General features: G+C 36.6%; 1 protein-coding gene across 2 annotated transcripts in view; it reads left to right on the forward strand.

Annotated features, from left to right (window-relative positions):
• ANOS1 (anosmin 1) overlaps nucleotides 1–10,457 on the forward strand; it is a 128,909-nt gene extending 118,452 nt beyond the window's left edge. Inside the window, exons 11-14 of one of the 2 annotated variants that reach the window (XM_085052476.1) lie at nucleotides 526–697; nucleotides 1,893–2,113; nucleotides 4,298–4,501; nucleotides 5,123–10,457. In XM_085052476.1, coding sequence (XP_084908602.1) covers nucleotides 526–697; nucleotides 1,893–2,113; nucleotides 4,298–4,501; nucleotides 5,123–5,134 — 609 coding nt within the window. In that variant the 3' untranslated portion in view covers nucleotides 5,135–10,457. The remainder of the gene's footprint in view (nucleotides 1–525; nucleotides 698–1,892; nucleotides 2,114–4,297; nucleotides 4,502–5,122) is intronic. The other variant, XM_085052468.1, reaches the window with a different exon arrangement.
• The last annotated feature ends 9,756 nt before the right edge of the window (nucleotides 10,458–20,213 follow it).

Raw genomic sequence — 20,213 nt, forward strand, 5'->3', positions numbered from 1 at the left:
TTTTTCTTCCTGATAAGAATATAGAAGTACTTAGTGTACTGAAGTGGGAAAATATGCATCCATAATGCCATGCTGAACTTTAAATGTGCTTTTAAAAAGTTAAACATAGATGAAGCCTGCCATTTACAGCAGCTTAACTCAGCTTTCTTACATTTATTTAATTCGATTAGCATTTATATCCTCACAGTGCTACCCCCACTGCCATCATTCAGGGAGACTGTTCTAAATATTAGAAATCATTTGCTTTGATGCAGCATGTCAAAGGAACTGTATGGAATTGAAGGACATATTCTAATACCATGCTAATATATTTTACTACTGAAAATAATCATAACACTGACAATATTTGCTTTCTTCTCTGAGTTAAAACTACATTGGCATGTGTTAAGCATTCAGGAAAATATTTTTTTGAGAAAACTTTTCATCTTCTGCCAAAGTTATTTTTCAATTTGTTCGTATATTTTTTTCTTTTTTCCCTTGGGCTCTATTTGCAGCATGTGATCTTTTTTGTTTTTCTTATTGTAGGAAAACTACATTATTCTGAAGGACCTGTCATTTTCATGCAAATACAAAGTAACTGTTCTGCCTGCAAAATCTAAGGGTCGATTTAAGGCTGAGAGCACTTTCTTTGTTACCCCACCTTGCTCTGCATTTAAAGAAAAAAAACACAAGCACATTAATTGTCCTGCAGAAGGAGGTAAGGCATGATCTGGAGAACTACCAAATAGTTCCAAATGCTTTTATAATCACCAAAAGAGAGTCTTTAAAAGCAGTTCTAGAACAGGAAATGAAAGATTCAGAACAAATAAAAATATGACTATTGCTCATGTGAAAATCAACAGAAATACAGAGGAGTATTGATTTTGGGTAGTATATTATTACTGTTTTGTCAATTTAGTGTGATTTTAGTGGACATACAATAACATTTGTTATTACATAGTTGGGTTTTTTTTTTTTGCAGGGAAGAACGATTTCCCAATTGTATTTATTATAAAGATGGATGATAACTGTAAACATGATAATGGTGGCATGACCCATCTTCTTAATGTTTTGCTGCAGATGCAAGCTGCTTTTTCAGTTTGATTTTGTTTAGGTTAATCCCACTCTCAAATGACATCTACAGGCCCTCACATCTTTTACAGGATTGTTGCAGTGTATAACTAGAGGGTTTTGGGAGTTGCAGAATTATGGAGATACTGGTTGGAGAGTACCTCTGGGGTCAGCTGGTCCTGGGTCAGGTCAGCCTTGGCTTTGCACTGCCCAGTGTGGATACCTCTCTCTGGTTAGAGGGTAGCCCTCTCATGCTGAGTCCCTCCTGTTCCCAAGGGTACCACCATGCTCCAAAAGTCACCCAGAGCCCTGCTGGCCACCACTGCCATTTCCTTAATGCCTGTCCTGACAGTTTCCAGCATTACAGCCTTCCTGGGCAACTACAACCCAGGTATAACTTTCTCCTAATCAGTGCCTCTATTGACACAGTTTTAGAGCATGAATTTTATTTTTTGGCTGAATAATGGAGTTCTGTGCTACCCTGTGCATTTTCTTGAAGTCCCAAAACTTCCAGTCTGAGCTCAGATATTCTGAAATATGAGGAGCAGGAGAATGGCTCCCAGTGAGTGATGCACTTAGGTCTTTACATGCCATAGGCTTTCCTTTCTGTACCTGCAGCTGGGCATTTTATCTGAAGTTTGACTATGGTCTGAAATGTCAGTGGAATATATCAAAGATTGTCTTTGGTTAACACTGAAAACGTGACGGTAGAAAGCTGACTGGATCCTGTGTCACACCAGCAACAGAGCTCAGTCTGACCTTGATTTGTGAAATTAAATGTATGTTATTAAAGATTATCTCTCAAAGTTTAGCTTATCTTTTTTTGCTTTCCAAATCTGTAGTGCCAGTTCTACCCAAAGTGTTGGCCAAACCCGAGAATCTGTCTGCATCTTTCATTGTTCAGGAAGGTAACATCACTGGCCATTTCTCCTGGAAGATATCCAAGGCAGACCTTCACCAGCCCATGACAGGGTTTCAAGTCACTTGGGCAGAAGTGACCACAGAGAGCCGGCAGAACAGTTTGCCCAACAGCATCATTTCACAGTCACAGATACTGCCAGCAGTAAGTTGTTTGTCACTTTCTTTTGCCAATGGCTCCCTAAGTGTGTGTGTGTCTGTGGCTCTTGTAATGTTTAGTGGTGATGCAGATGTCAAACACTCTGGCTCTGCAGGTAAGTTGGAGCAGGAAGTGTTTAATTTTTTCCTCTTTGATGGAGATACAAAGCACAGCTACTATTCTTGATGACACATGAAACATTTTAATATTCGAAATTTTCAAATTAGCAAGCTTTGTCTGAGAGGTGCCTGAAGGGAAGAAAAGATCATCTGTTTAGCAATAGATAGTTCTTATTTTCTTTTGGTGATTGGGCTGTTCAACTTAGCCAAAACCTTCGTTTTACTAATTATTTGGTGTCCAGGTTGAGGAATTTAAGAGAATTGTCTCTTCCTTTCAGTCACTCATTGCTCTGAAAAAAAAAAAAATCACATTCCCCTCTCCCAGTATACACCATAATCTGATGGACAAATAATTTTAAGGAGAGCTGTTTATTGACAGTGCGAGAATTAACAACTTTAATTCTTCTTATTTTCTCTAAGATGGGCTTTACTATTTCAGTTCCTCCTCTGGCCGAGGCAGGTGAAGAGACCTTCATTCAAGCTCTGCTGCCAGCATCAACAGGCCATGAGATATTGATTTACATTTTGGTTTAAGTCTTAATTTTTCAGGAACAGGCATATATTTTATTTGGAATTTCTGTTCCTTTTTGTAAGTTTTTGGTCCAGCTAGATCTGAAATACGTATAAGGTTTTGTTTAAAACACTCCTTTTCATTGTGTCATGCGTTAGTTTCTCATCTGTGTGTTCACTACTGTAGGGCCTGGAGATTCCTTTAATTATCTATCACTGTGCCATATATTTATGGCACCTGGTTAACTTGGAGAAGGCTCTGATTTGAGTTGAAACAGTATATTCTGTCTCTCAGAAACTACCAAAATTTAGGGTATTTTATGCTGAGGATCATTCACTCTGACTAAAAATGTAATATTTACATAACTAGGGCTAAAATGCACAGGTCCTAACCGCTGGAGGAGCACCTGAATGTGCAAACTGAGTGTACAAATTCAATATATGCACTCCTGTCTCTCCCCCACCCAGGCAGTATTTTATATCAGATGGAACAGCTTCAGCCAGGCCTGTTAAAAGCAGCCCCACCTCAGAATTTGTGCTAATTTACCAGCAAAACAACACATTTCCCCCGACTTTTTCTCTCTCCTTTGCCCTTTACTGTCTGCTCTGGCAGTAGCAGGAGATTCTTGGTTATTCCCACAGCTCACTTTGGCTGCCTCACGTGGGGTGGGTACAGTGCCAGCCAGAATAACTTGTCCTGCAGATTCCTGGCCAGACCAGCCTGGCTGGTCACTGTGTCCACACTGTCCAGCATCACTGCTCCAACTGTCCCCTTCCTGGGACTGGGCCTTATCAGCTTGGAATGAGTGATTTGTTTCAGCTTAATGCAGGTGATGCTTTGATTGGTAGTTTGATTTTGATTTAGATGAATGACTTGATTCCTAATTATCAGTCAGTCTTCAGCCAGATGTATTCCCATCTGGAAGTGTCTATAAAATTACTTTGAAATTGTTTTGCACAGGTCTAAGTGAGCACAAAAGTTATGGAGCAGTGAAAAGTGAGTCCATCACACCATAAATGGCCTTAAGAGCAGAAGACAAATTCTTAATGGTGTAACTGGGACAAATTTGAAATTAATGTGGTCACCCTTTTTTTTTTTCACTAGCTGCAGAAGTGGCCCCAGGCCAGCCACTACTTAAATTGCCAATTAGAAAAATTCACATGCAAATCCAAAATAAAAACAAGTTTGTGTAATGAACATGTTTGTTAAAAAGAATGGTTAGGAAGTTACACATTTATTCATTTTTGAGTGATGAGCACATCACTAAAGTGATGAGCACACTTTCCATAACACTTTGTAATGACTTGGAGCTTGTACACATAACACCATAGTATTATGGTTAAAAACATGTATTTTCAAAGGGAATGGAAAACAAAAAAATTCAAAACAAACTCTCAACAAAGTGATACATATGTTAAATCCTTTTAATGGAATTCTAAGAAAATAATTTGTGGGTGGTGACAGTGATAGAACCTTTTTAAATCACTGATGTGTGTGAGTGGAGCAACTATGGTTTATTTTTTGACATTCTGAGAATTAAAGTGGTTTATTTGTTTTTAGGACCATTATGTACTCACTGTGCCCAACCTGAGGCCATCAATGCTGTACCGCCTGGAAGTTCAAGTGCTGACGACTGGTGGGGAAGGACCAGCGACCATTAAATCCTTCCGAACACCTGACCTGCCTCCCTTTGCACCCCACAGTAAGCCCTACACTGTTCTGACACGTGGTGGTGACATGTTGCAAAACTTCAATCTTCCTCATGTAAAGAGCTTTTTCAAGCCTTAGAGCTTTTACTGTTTCCAGTAGCATTCCATAAACTTCAGATATGTGAAAATACTGGCTTTTTCCCCCCATAACTGCCCATCAGCAATGATGAAAGCAAATACAATCTTTCTCTCACTCAGTTTCTGTGGTCTAACATTTGCCATTCATTCCAGCCACAGCCTTTTGGCTTATCCCTATAGCACTTGGGATTCAACGTTGGTCTGTCCTCCAGGTGCTGCCTGCAGGATTACAGAGATTTCAAATTTAGGTTTTTCTGGGTTCACTCAGTCCAGCATGGCTAGAGCCTGATCATATTACTAAAGCAATGCAAACCTCCTAATGGCCATTTATAGCACTTCATGTGTGTCTGGAAAGTACAGCTCAGTGTAGCTGTACTCAGCAAAGCCAAGTAAAAACTACTATTAATTAGTTCAAAATTTGCTTGAATCTTTTTGTCCTTTCACAGGCCCACTAAAGTTGCCTGGACTGAACGTGCACATAGTTGTCATCACAGACACAGCACTTATAAGCTGAAGGGCTCACAAAGCCTTTTCAATATAGATAAATGTTGGCATTACGTATCCAGGGTTTGATATGTTGATATGTTCTTTTGTTTAGGACCTCATCTGAAGCAACATCATCCACATCACTACAAGCCACCCCCAGAGAAATATTAGACTGTTTCAGATGATTATACAAATAACTGAGGGAAAAAAACTGAGCTCCCAAATGAGGGCTGGGTAGCAGCACATCAGTTGGAGCAGTGAAATCAGTTTTCCAATGAAAGTTACCATCCTGTACGATCCATATCTACTTCTCTGTAGTTTAGCCATGATAAATTCTATTTGTACCACGACCAGGATGAATCATACAGCAAGTGTCATTTCAGCACTATTCAACAAACTGAAGATTGCACCCAACTCAACACTTGTGAGAAATTTGGAACTGTGTTCATTTGAAATGTTCTCATATTCAATGTTTAAAGTAGGTTGAAACGGTGCAGTGTATACAGCTTTTTCTGTTATTGAATTCAATGTTGCTATTTTCAAGGTCCTGTGATGTATACATACTTTTAAAGGAGGCTGAGTTCTCATCAGTGGATTTAACTTAGCCCTAGTGTATTCTGCTCTTAAAGAATATCTCCATATGTCTGAAGTAAGGACATAAGTAAAATAAATACCAGTAGCAGAAACCCTGAAATACCTAATTTTTAATAATTGCAGTGTCACCATGGAGGAAGATGATGATACCAGATGTATTACTCATCTGGTCTAAAGTGGTAATGTTCTATCATGGAGATCTTCTATTAATATAGTTAATAGTTCAAGGATATACAGGGTAGAAATACCTTTGTAGAGAAACAAATGACAATTCACAGAATTGTTTAAAATTCATGACAATGAATGCAATTAATTGATAGGTCCTGGAAGAATAAATTTTAAAATCTCACAATTTTTTGTTATATAATATTTCAAGGTATAATATTATCTTGAATAGAAACACCAGTTTTCTTGTTAAAAACCTGAATAGTTAACATTAATGTTTTAGAAACCGAAATTCTCAGGCACATTTATTATTCAAGTAGCTGTAGAGCTACTTTTTGGCTTTGAATTTTGATGCACATATTTCTTTTCCCTGTGGATCTTCAGAACAGAAGGATGGATGTATTGGCTCTATTTTGCTGTTCTGCTTACAGAAAGAATTATGTGACAATATTCTGGCATCTGGAAAACATTGGCTTATAGTTTATTTGAATTAATTTTTCAAATTTAGACAGAAGGGTGCCCTTTTTAACCATAAGGGAATTCGTATTGCCTTATTGTGCAATATAAACTGTCTAGAATAATTTGTCGTGCAGAGACACATGTCTCAATAGTAAACAGAAACTGCTTGGATTTATTATTGAGAGGGTGGAAAGTATCTGCCAATAAATATCCATACAAGTACCCATAATCAGCTCTTAATGTTCAAGATGTTCAAAGTGCTCCTGAATTCTTTGGCACTGTTTCCATTGCTCCTTGAATCATCACATGAGGCTAATGTACCTTAAAACTTGAGTCCAACTTGACAAAGTGGCCACTTTTTCATACAGCAGATGCTACAGCCTCATATGTGCTTTGTATTTTTCTGAGATATTCAGTAAGAGGAGCTCAGACATTAGTCTGACTCTGTTTTATGAAAAAGCAAATAGGAGGTAATACCTACCTGAAACCAAGGATCAGAGCTGTGTTTATCATGCTAGAATGTTCACAAAGTATTCGGTTTGTCTATACTGAAGTCGATAGCATTAATACCACAGGTGGAGAAAGAAACTGCATTGATTTCTGATCACTTGCTCATTACAATTTTTCTACATCTTTACCTTCAGTTTTAAAGGGCTCTTTTCAAGTTTCTTTCTATTTTGCATGTTGTCTTTTTTGATATTCACTTAGTGACCAGGAATTTTCCCAGACATTTTGTATTGCTACATGGTTTGGGCCTTTAACAATATCTTAAAATATATTAAAGGCTATGGTGCTTTTAATTCCTTCCTTTTTTTTCTGAAATACATTATCATATTAACAGATGAAGTCTTCTTCAAAAAATCTGTAGTATAGAGGTTTATTTTCAGTCTTATCAGAAGGCCAGAGCCTGAGAGATTTTTGTCAGGATGGAAATGTTTCAGGTGCATGTTTTTACAAAGAAAACAAAATTTGAATTGGACAGGTGTGCAGGACTGCTTTCACATTTGGATTGCACAGGGAGTAGAGGAGTATAGAAGTGATCTTTGTGGTGTTGGCAGGATCAGGGAAAGCAATTACATCAGGCTTCTCTGAAGAATTCTGTCCAAACCTTTCAATCACAGTCTGTTCTAGTTGTGCTGGCTCAAATCTACAGTGACTTGATTAGTCTTAATGAATTACATTTCATTCGCAGTGACACTGTAAAGCACAGAACATAGATGTTGGTCTTTGTTACAATGATTCCAAATCATTGGAGATAAGCAGGTATTTATGAGCCCTGAGTCATCACACCCTCCTGCTTCTGAGACGAATCACAGCTGTTACTGTTTGCTGATGCCATTCTCTCTGAAGCATTTGTCTGTTCAAAGTAACAAGATACTTTTGAAGAACATCAAGATGTTTTCCCTACTGAAGTAGATTGATCAAAACCAAAAGCTGATAAAGTAGAAATGTATTGATCAAGTGTATTATATAGAGTCCCCTATGATGTAGATTATTTTTTTCCTTCTATAAATGATCTTATCAAGTCACCTTTCAAGTCATCCTCCAAATCAAAAATGAAAAATACAAAATTAACAAAGGTCATGCATGGATGCTAAATTCCCAGCTGAGTGATTTCCTGAATATTTTTACAAATTTAGCAGTACAAATTTGAAGTTTTTAGTGCCTAATTCTAAAGCTTTGTTTGCTGAAACGAACAGGGTATTGTCCTAATTTAGTAGACTAAGCCACATTAAACATTTAAGTCAGCAGTTTGCTACTTAACTCACTAGTTAAAGATTTATTTTCTCTAATAATGTTGTGTAATTCAGAGTTGATATTGGGATGATATTAGAGATATTGGGATGTTTTAAGATACTCTGCACCTTTACACTAATGTGTTATTTGCTGTGTGCGATTCTGATGGATTTGTCAGTTGAATTCAGGATGCATTTTGTTTATCTTTATTTCTTGAAGGAGAATTATAAGATTTTGCTATTTTTGCTAACTGCTTTGTGAAGTTGATTTTTTTGTTTGGTGATTTTTGTTTAAGAAGAAAATGTGTTTTTCTCATTATATCTTTTTTTTGACCATTTTTGATTTGTTCATAGTGAAGAAGAAAATAAGACAGAACTTGTGCTGTATCATCCATGTGTACCAACTTGAATATTCATTAACAATATAGCACATAGACAATAAATAAGAAATCTGATACTTCAAATGCTGAACATCCTCAACTTAGTGGTTCCAGAAAGAGCTGAGGACATGGTGTGGCAATGCTGACATTGACATTAATATTTGGCGTGGTCACACACAAAGTCATTGCTAATGTGAATGGGAGTTTTACCATTGGTGTTAGCAGAACTGTATGGAAACCTTAATATTGAGTCAATTTATTTCATAATACTTTCATCTCCATGCTGCCAGCTGGAGTCAGGGAGACCTTTAAATAAGCAGGTCCTGATTCAGGGAGGTTGGCACAAAGGAAGTCTGTGGGATGGAAGTAAACCTGTGCAGTTAAGAATGAGCTTTAGTGATGCTTCAAATCAAGCATGGATGTCAAAGTTTGCTTGAATACTGTCTTAAATCAGGGCTTTGTAAGACAGAGTGGGAGGACCAGACAGTTCTAAATTCTGTGTACACCACCAGACAAATTTTTATTTTTTGTTTGTGTATATGTAAATGTCATAGTGATATTGACTTATTTATTAATTCATTTTCTTATACTATGTGCCAAGTATGTTCCTACCCTTTTGATCAGTACCTGTGAACATCACTTACTAAAAATAATGTTATGCAAACTTGTGCATTTTAACCAGGAATATGATATTAATAAGCTGTTGCATGTAGTTTTCAATAATTAAGAAAACCCTTTATTTAAAAAATGTAAATGGATACCTGCAGATGTTGATGATTATATATGGGTTTGCATGCCAAAACTCATTGTTCAGTTGTGGGCATGAAATGTAACGACTGTATTACCTCTACTGATATATTAGTAAGGTACAATTTGCAAAGTAATTAACAGAGCTCTATATGTAAAATTTTTCCTTTTTACTTAATTATATTGTAGTAGAGGTAACAGAACTGCTTCTCTGTTACCCAAATTGGCTGTAGAAATTATGTTCCTATAACAATCATTTAAAGTCAATATTTATTTATGTATGTAATACAAAAAGATTGGTCTTATGTGTTTGTCCTATTATTTAGAGAAAAAAATACACTTCTTGTAAAAACATTTTGTAAAAAAAAAATGTAAATGTAAATAGAGCCTGATTTCTTTTACTCACTATTTTCATGTTTAGAATTTGTACATACTGTTTATGTAATAAACTATCGTACATCGAAATATTGCTACATTATCTCCTCCATACAGAATTTAGAACTTTGTTTTTCTTGCGTTGAAGAGATAGAGCCATGTAAGAAAAATTAGTGTCACACCAAGTACCTTTGCTTCATCTAAATTTCATTGTGCATGAAGGCATACCATTTTATCCTCTCCTTACTACAGCATTTTGTTTTCTTTAGATAGTCATCAAATAATCTGAAAATAAATTTAAATATAATTTAAGTAATTTACATTGCAAAACAATACTGGAGGTAAAAAGTCAGTCATAAGAGCTTGCCCTTTTTCTATTCTAACTGGATGGTTCACAGTGAAGATTTGTTCATCCTTTTGTTATGCTAACTTAAATTAATTAAGTTGCTGGATCTTTGCCAGCGGCCTGATCCTGCAAGCCAAGATTCTCATGATTGGAACTCATGGTGAATTTATGTATGCACCAGATTTGGAGTATTTTCTGTTTTAAAGTGCAGTATCCCATGGTTTGAATTCTGTATTTGTAACAAATATAAATATCTGTCTTACTACAAATATTTAGCTGTTTCAAATTGTCATAGATGCAATATTATTCTCAGGTGCACTATCCTTAGTTTGGAGATGCACCTTTGGGAAACTCTTGACTTATCTAATAAACATTTATTTTTTGTTAACTTGATCAAAACCCCAACATTTCCTGGTATTTCTATCTCGTTACAATAACTGCTTACATTTCTGGTTTTGGTTTTCTTTTTAAATAAATGAATAATATTTAGAGAAACCCCTATAGTTAAATTTCTCTGCAAGTTTGACTATTTCTATAATATTTGCCATTGTGGTTCATTAAACCCAGAGAAGAATAATGTACCACCTGAATAGGTGAATGGGTAAGTTGTCAAAATAAATGGTTGAAGTGTTCTATACACTGTAATTCAGAATAGCCATTCATTTTTTCTTTCCATATCTTCAAAGAAATATTTTATTCAACATTGGATTAAAAGACACAATGACTGGATTAAATAAAGCATATGAAATAAAGCAGATGTGCTATATATTGAACAGTATTCATAATTTTGGGGTTGGGTTTTGCAGCTTGTGCTTCTGTACAACCTGGATTTTGTGCACCTAAAACCAGAATACAATCAAAAGATTCCATTTAATGAAAGAAAAATAATAAAATGAAAGGTTTTTCCAGCACAAAACCAACCAACGAACCAAACACACCTTCTATATTTCTGTTTTCTGATCACAGGTATTGTATTGTCATTGTCTGAACCTCTGCCAGCCTCCTTGAGGAATGCCCTGGGCCAAAACAGTGGCTGTCAGCCCCTGGGTGTCAGTGCAGCACCTGGGAGGGCAGAGCAAGCACCAGGGAGAGCAGTGAGAATGAAAGCTTTGAAATAGAGCCAATGTGCAAGGAGCAAATCGCTGTGTCCCCTTTGCATTGTGCTTAATGCCCTTCTTGCTGCTGCTCAAGGTGCTGGCAGGAGCAGGATGAATATTTAATATACACCTTGCTGTAAGCATTTACTGAGAGTGCTGCATGGCACAGAGACTAAAGAATTTATGAATGCTTTCTGTACCCAGCTCCTTACCTCTGCTGGTGATTTATTCATGTTACTTTATAATAATCTGCGTTCAGCAGGTCTGTGTCTTCTCAATGGAAGATCAGCTTTAAAAACAGTGGACTGTCATTTTTCAGGAGAGTTAGGCAAATATGCTGCGCACAAATATCTCTTTGTATTTGTATGCAAATATATTTGTACACCAAATAGAGCTTGCTTGTTTTTTACACAAACTGTCCAGTATTAAAATGTGTGCAAGAGGTTCAAAATTGTCAATGTTTAAAAGTAACTCTGGGTTTGCTGATTATAGTGATTAGTCAACATTTTTATCACATTTTTATATTTTATTTAGAAAACGTTGCCTGATTTAAATGGTTCAGACTGCAAAGTCAGTAGTTGTAGACTGAGAAGCTGGAATTTCCATGCTGTCATTTTATGTAAGTGAAAGGTAGAGGAGACACTGAGAACAGAAGAGCATAGGTGACACTAAATGAATCTGCTCATCTGATGGATTAATTTCTTCGCCAACATCCAATTTCTAGTATTGATTCCATTATTTGTGGTTATCTGCAAACATTCAATTTAATACTTTAAATTTATTTTCTGAGATGTGCTGCAATACTTGCTTGAAATATAAATGTTTCAGACTTTCAGTGAATGTGCCTGCAAGCCAAGACTGTAACCATAAAACAGAATTTTACAAGAATAAAAATAATCTGGTGAGTGCTAATTGTTCTCTCAGAGCACTTGGGGCAAATATTATTTTTGCTTGGTGTTTATTGAATCCTACTGTAGACAAAGAAGATCCATACACATTTTCCCGTGCTTTGAGGAAAATATTTCTTGTCAGAAAGGATAGCATTTAATTGATGAAAATGCTTCATGAATGGCTGAGTCACCAGTGCTTTATAGTAGATTAACACTAGTGAATGAACCCTGTATTTTTTAAATTTGTCTGAAGATTGTGTTAATTTCTCTTGTCTTTTAACCTAAACTTGAAGGGGGTTTTACTTTTGGTTTATAATGAATCTCTGTTCATTACTTTTGTTGTAAAGGACTTGTCTCAGTTACTGTTCTTAGTCATACATGACACACTGGGAGCATGGTTCTCTTCACTGTTTATTGCTATAAAGATTTTGGTTTAGGATACTTTTCCAATATAAAAGAAATCCATTAAGATCATATATATTAATGTATTTAAAGCAGATTTCAGTAAAATGTTCCTTGTCAGCAATGTAATACTTGGTTTTAAATATAAAGACTATTTGAAACCATATCTCAATTATTATGTATAGTTTTGGAGACTAGAAAACCTGTCCTTTTACACAACAGTCATGCTAGCCACAAGAAAGTTTGGTGAGCACACAGAAGTAAACATTAAATTGGTAGATATCACTCATATTTGCATTGATAAATGCCATTAAGACAATAATTTACATTCAGGCTAAGTATGTCACACTGAGTACAAATGATCCCAAATCATCTGCAAAACTTTATTAAAGTCCTAAGGGGATCCCATATTTATTTTGTAATATTTGTGACTTTGTAAAATATGTGGAACTAATAACAATTTTTATGTCAAAATGTTATATACAGTTGTTGGGAAACTATGAGTCAAATGGTATAATCAGCATTTTCATTAGCTCCAGACTTTATCTAGACTTGTTGTTTCAGCTAGCCTAAAAATCTCTATAACATCTCTGTCACAGATGAGAGGTTGCTCAGAGCCTTGTCCTTTCATGTTTTGGAGAGAATGAAGAATGGGGATTCTGCATCCTCTCTTATTAATTACTTGTGAAACAACAGTAAGGCAAACAGTCACATCTTAAATATCAAGGAAATTGCATGGGGAAAAAAATGCACATGGCGTAAACAACTTCAATTGTGTTATGGGCCTGTCAAATTACAAAGAAATTGAAAAATGTTCTTTTGAAGCAAAAGTTTATATGTTCTTTTATTCTTAGCAGGTTTGTAATTAAACCCTTTGCACACTGCCCCTGGGAATGCAAAGCTAACAGAAAACTAAACCTGCAGCTTCTCAATATATTTTTATTTTCTCAGACATTAGTTACCTCTCAAGTCCTGAGAAACGAGAACTCAAACAGCCATATTTCTAGAGAATTTGTACTGGTTGCTTAAGTTGCACTACTGAATGAATTAGGATTCATGTGATATTTGACCATGTTATTCAATGATTGTTCAATATTAAACTGACAGTGGCAATGGCCCATTTGTGTTGCCTCTTTTATATGCCATATGTTGGTTTGAGGAACTGCAGCTTCTGAAATCGTTAATACTCCTTGGTCAGGCAGCACATTACCCTTAGCAGGGTGTGAACTTCTGAGACTACCAGGGGCTCTGGACAGCTCAGCTGAGGTGAGCTGAGGTTGCTGTGGCTGTGGCAGAGTGTGCTGGGCACCTAGCAGCCTCTGCTTGAGCCACAGGTGTCCCCAAGCTTGGGGATGTCAGGGAGACAGGGGGTGGCTGTCTGGCAGCAGAAAGGAGTGCCTTCAGTGAAAATGCTGTGGAAAGGCTGCTTGTCCTGCTGCAGAGCTATAGGGTAAGAAGGGAAGAAAGATTCAGCACAGAGGTGCCACTAACCCAAGCTGGGACAGGTGTAATGACTGTGAGCACAGCCTTGGCAAATGGAGCAAACAGGATGTAGAAGTCATGCTGGTCATAGGGAGATGCCCCTGCTGTTGGAGCAGAAAGTGTCAACAGCAAGGACAGAGAGGAGTCCATCACATGCCCAGTACACTGTCATTCTGAGGAGACTGTGACAGGGAGGGTGGACACCATGCAAAGAAGAGTGGCACAAATCCCATCACGTTGGAATCCTTGCAGCCCTTCTGCCATTGAACTTTGGTTTGCGGAAGATTCATTGAAGATTCATTCAATTTGCCATTAGCCCAGACAACTGCAGATGCACAGCTGAAACTCTGGGGCTTCAGTGCAGAGTATCACCACAGCTGGGGTACTAACTGGGAATAAAATAAAAGGAAGACAGATGTGAATTTTGGTCTCCCTGCTCATGTCTTTGCTGGGCACCTGGGCTGCTCGAGGTTCAGTCAGGCTGCCCACAAATACAGTAATTGTGCCACTGACATGGGGCAGCACTCTGTAAAGAGCACAGAAAGCTGCTCCTGGTCTCTGTCAAGGTGCTATCATTATCCTGGTAAACTCTCCCGTGGTAGGAGAATACTTAGCTTTCCCTTAAATGAACAGATCCATAGCTTGAGAAAACATAATTTCTTAAGTCACTGTGGGAAGAAACCTATCTTAAAAATGACTTAAAGTGGAACAACAAATATTTTAGTGAGGCAAGGAGTGAAAAAAAAGTAAATATGAATCAAATAACCTTATTTTTCTTTTATATGTTACCTAGACATCAGGAAATTATGGAAATATATTAAGAATGAAGTGACAAAGTCAGAAACTTGGAGAGCACATTTCTGCAAATTCTGTAATTTCAGTATGTGAAATATGTTTCTAATGTCTCAGGGGAATAAAAAAAAACAAACAACCACCTGTACAATGTTTGGAAGCCTTTAGTTGCAGCATTTCAGTGAAGCTTGACTTTTTGGAATACTGCAGTTATTTTTTGACATTGTATTACAGTTAACACGTTTTAATGCTGTTAAGAAATACATATATGGCTTAGCTGAGTGATGACTAATATCAGCTCTGTAAGGCCTGCTACACTCTCAGTTTAGTAATGACTGCTGCTTTGGTGTTTCCATGTTCTTTAGCCACGTGAGCAGAAAGAATGGCAAAAATGCATAAGCAAAAGGCATGAAATAAAGTCTCTTGTTTCATGATTTCAGGCCATTATTACCAGATTTAGGCCAAGCTTCTTCCAGTTGCTTTTAATCTCCTTCTCAATGACTGTGATTTAGTTAGGGGTTTCAGTGTCTGGAATCCTATTAGTGCTGAGCTTGTTGAAGGCACACACCTTCCCTGTGTCACTGAGGTAGACTTTGCACTAAAGCAGGCAACTCCCATGTCCCCAGGGCTACTGAGCACTATCTGTAACCACTCCATCTGCTTCCAGGGATCATCTCTTGTAAAGTCTCTTTACAAATCACAGTCACCTCTGCCCTTAAATCCATTTTAAATTTAATAGTAGCACTGCCAGATTTGAAACCAACAAACTAAACCTGCTTATCATTGTTGACTTTGAAAACAGATCTTAGGTTATGTGAAGCACTTACTCTTTGGTGATTTTTCTAATTCTTCCTTTTTGAGCAACAATCATTCTGACTTTTCCTTTACACATCCTGGATGTTGACAACTTCTGTTGTCTGAGTCTCTCTCCGCTGTTTTCTGCCTTGGCCCTATGAGCCATAATTCTGCTGTGGGAAGTCCACTTCTCTTAAAAGCATTTTTATGGGTTCCTTGTTTCTTTAGGGAGCTTGCTTTTGCTTTTTGTTTACGGCTTTTCCCCTGCTGTTTTGTTGGATATTTTGAATTTTGCCTGAGTTGGACAGTGATGCTTCTCCATTACTCATTTAAGACAAAATGCAATTAGTAGCAACAAGATGTTTTTTAAAATTCCAATTAGAAAATATGTTGTCGTGTATACCTCAGTATCAAAATTTTAAATTTCTTGTTGATACATCAGCTTAACAAATTTTTTGTTCTAGAGTTAAAGAAAGAAAAGAAATATCTTCACAGCAGGTAATCAATATGTCACAAAAAGACTGATTTTATGTTATGCTAGGTTTCCCTTAAAATGTTTCCGAAGGATGTCTTTGTCTATGGCACTGCACTCCGTGTTTGTTGGTTCATTTTGCTGTAAACTTGGACTTTCTACAAGAATATATTTCAGGAAGTATTTCAGGAATTACACCAGAGGTTTTGCTAAAGCAAAAGATTATAACTAAAGACATTTTTCTTATCTTCAACCTCTTACCCCTAAGGATGGATGAGTTTGCATCCTTTTATCCTACGGTACTTTTAATTGTTAGTAAAATAATCACTGGAATTACCAAACTCATATATGATTTAAAAAGTCCAAGAGTTTTCTAAAGAGAAAAAAATATGTGGTTTCATTTTCTTTGGGTTGTTTGTTTATTTTTTCAGTCTAACTTACATTCTGGTTTCTTGACAATCAGTAGTTACATTTTTGAGCTTTTTCCCCCTATAAATAGAAAAGTTATAATTTTACAAGAGTGATTGAAATGGAGGGATAGAGGTTGGAAGGGAAGAATGTAAAATTCTCATGAAGCTAAGAATTGAAAGGATTAGGTTGAATGAGTAACACCAAGTAACACCACTTTTGTGATGAGATTATAAGATTTGTCAATGGCAGTGGTGATGAGCCTGACAATGGGACCCATCTGTTGACAGGACTTGACCTTGTGGGAGGCATGTTTGCTTTGAGGAACCCAAATCCTTGGTGATACTGATATATTGCCAAGACTCCTCCAACCCTCTGGACACTCCCCCTTGCTTATGTTCCATGTGGGTGTTAGTAACACTACTGGGAATGAGTTTACACAGATTAAAAGCTACTGTAAGGATCTGGAGTGGGGAGGTGAAGGGGTCAGGAGCTCAGGTGGCTTTTTTGTTAATTCTGCTGATCAAAGGTCAAGGCTTAGGGACAGATGTGACATGGAGATAAATATGTCAGTGAACAGATGGTGCTGCCAGCAGAACGTCAGCTGCCTTGACCATGGAATAATGTTCCATAAACCCTGTGGCACAAAGAAGAACTGCACCTCTCTCCCACCAATTTACTGATTTATTGAGACAGGTTCACAAAACCCACCAGACCGGTACGAACTTCTCTGCCCTTGAAAAAGTCCAGATATTGGCGAAGAAAGAAGATTTGCCATAAGGTCAGAGAAGGCACAAAAAAGAGAATGGTGCATTGGTTAACAAATATATTCAATTATGTAGGGATTAACTATGAGGAAGCAGAAGCTTTATTACATGGGCAACATTTTGCTGTAAATGATGTTTGGTTGATTAAAAACTTGGATGATTGACATGTGTCACAACATTAATAATTGAAGGGCATAGTTTGCTCAGAAAAGGCAAGCAGAAGACAAATGCAGAAGCCGGATGATGAATATCAAATGGACTCAAATTTAAGTATTTGGAAAGTATTTCGTGTTAGTAAAGAAAATAAAGTGCTAGAGAACCTGACCTGAAGAGATTCTGTGTGGATTCCAGGGCTTAAGAGGCACTGAATAAACTTCAGTCCTAAGCATTATTAATTTTGCTTTCAGGAATGTGAATGTTAAAAGGAATGTTAAAAAGTCTCAGCCAGCATTAAATATGTGAGGACGAGGCTTCTACTTCATTCCTGAAAGAAAAAAATACTTGTTTACAGGAGAGGTGGATATTGGGGTAAGTGAAATGCACAGTGAGAAAGTCCCCAAGTGCCACCAGATACTTTGGGCTCATTTCATTTTCCAGTCTGTTACTGTTTCCCTGATATTCATATGGTGGTTGCTATGTGTCATCATTCCACAAAGATGAAACCGCTCTTTTATTATGTTAATAATCTTTATTTTTTATTTAACCTGATTGCAGTGATGTTCATTTTACATTCAGGCTTGGTTTTCACTGTAAAGCAGCAAAGCTATCAGTGGCACACAGTTTGTGTCATTATTATACACATATTTTCTATGTCCTGTCCATGACACGTTGTTCTTCGTGCAATCATTGTGCTGCATGCCTATAAGTTTAAGAATCTGTCTCACTGTTTGGACTTAGTGTCTTTGAAGAGCATTCCCAGAACAGTTCCAATTCCCAGTTGAAGCCTGAGTGTCACCATTACCTATCCCATCTGGTGTTCCCAGGCAATGGAGCACCATTTCTTGGTCCATTATTCAAGCAAATCAGTGTGTCTACTTCAATTAGAAAAAAAAGTGAATGCAGCTTAATACCCTGCCTGAAAGGAGCTTTCCCATTTCTTCATTTCATAAATGGTTGTGTATCTTTTCTGCAAAATTTTAGAGCATCCTTCAAGAAACTGCAAAATTATTGTCATTGGTTCCCGAAGGACTTGAAGGGAAAATGGCAGGATGGAAAGCACAGTTTGCCAAATTTGAAGTGATAACAATTATTTAGTGGAAAATGGTGATAGATAACTTTAATTTAACATGGGCAGCACTGCAATGCAATGTAAAACAAATTCTGAAAACTAAAATTTTTAAGATGAATATCAAATGCTTTAGAACTGGTACTAGGAAAAAATATAGTTCTAAGATATTTCCAACCTGGAAGAGGTTGGAACCTGCAGAATTAGCCCTTCTTTAAGGATTAAAATCAATGATTCTCTTCAATTTTCCATTATTGATTACTAATTTAAACAAAGAAGCTGTTACTGCTAAATCAAAAATTACTGATATCCAACATGGGTTGCTTATATTTTTGTTCTACTTAGAACTTGAATTCCTAGTTCTGGACACGCTATTATACTTCTCAGAAAATATGTGAAACTGTATACAATTTTAACAATACTGTTACTAATGCAAGATTGCTTCTGATTGCTTTTATAAAGAGTCTTACTTTTAAGAGGACTGCTGTTAAAATTGAAAAAGGGCTAGTAGGATCACATTACTTTTAAGAGCAGTTCCTTTGACTTCAGTGAATATAGAGTACTTATGTAAAACTGCTTTATAGTATGAAGTGGAGATCTCAAGAACCTGTCATATGTATGGTAGCTTTTCTTAAATTGTTTTTTGTCTGCATCATTATTGCACTGATGTAACACAAGTACAAGAGTACAAGACTTAGAGGCTTGTTTGGTGCTTTTCATTACATCCAAAGATAATTTTTACATATATAAATATCTAGGCATATTTCTTATGTCCATGAGTAACCCTAATAATAAATTAATAAATCCTAGCCTTAGTCAACTCTGAGTTTCACCATACTTTTCTGGAAATGTTATCTAAGCTGTTCATGGTGTATTTTCACTTGTTTTGAAGCAAAGTTATGACTGAGAGATGAGAGATACCAGATGTATTTCAAAAACTGTTTATCACCTCAGAATGTAAAGCTGACATTGTAGGAGGTCATATATTATTTTTTTAGGCAAAAAATGTTCTAAAATTTTTTAGTAAATTAAGTAAAGCTTTGGAAAAAAAGTTAGACTGCTTTCATTTTGATATCTTTTAATAGAGAAATACAGTAGAAGAGGACAAAGTATTGGTTAAATAGAAAAAAGCCATGTAAAAAGTTGGAGATTTGGAAAGGTCTGTATGCACTGCATGCTTGCAGTTATCCATCAACTAGAAATAGTGCCTCTTGAGTAAAGGTAAGTATTGACTAGAAGTTTCCACCATTACTAAATAATTCTCCATGCTTCATCACTTTTGTGCAGTTTATTTCTGTCAGGTCTGTATATGACATTTGCCTTAGGGCTGTTTAGTGTATGGAAAAAGCAAAGACCACCTGGCTGTACATTGTTGTGTTTTAGAGTGCACTGACAGAAATTGATGCAAAGGACTGGAGTCCAGCACAGTCTTACTGCAGAGGATTAAACAGAAATGCTGCCAGACACCTGTCCTGTCACAGGCAAAGCTAACCTCTTTCTGAGGGCTAGAGACAGAGGAATTTGCATTCAAAGCATCAAATTTCTTGTATAAACTTTGGCAAATCACTGAATTTTGCTGTTTCCTCATTTTTGCCCTACTGAAATATAGATAAGAACAATTTCTTGGTTATTATTTGGGTAATAAATTTGTCTGACTAGAGATTTATTTTTACCTAAAATCCTGTAATGCATCAATAAATATATTCTTAAGCTCCTAGGTTTTTCTTTGGTAGAAAATAAGTAAAGAAAGGGAATTTTAGAAGAAAAATATTCACTCTGTACTCTAGAATTTCTGACTTTATTGAGCATTTAAAAGAAAATCCTTCCAAATTTAGTTTAAAAAGGTAATTAAAGCCTGCTGCTAGGACAAGCGCTCTGTATTATAAGATAAATGATTCCCTTCTGGTCATCTTTTCTCTCTCTTCTGCTTGCTAAGTCTCCTACCAGCTTTCTTCACCAATCCTACTCTTATGGATCCAGTTCGGCTGGTGTCCTCCTCAATTGCATAGCTTTAGGAGAAGAAAGAAGGAGATGTTCTCACAAAACTATACATATATAAAGCAAATGTACA

The sequence above is a fragment of the Lichenostomus cassidix genome, chromosome 1 (assembly GCF_008360975.1).
Source record: "Lichenostomus cassidix isolate B80296 chromosome 1, HeHo_3.0, whole genome shotgun sequence".
Taxonomy (NCBI): Eukaryota; Metazoa; Chordata; class Aves; order Passeriformes; family Meliphagidae; genus Lichenostomus; species Lichenostomus cassidix.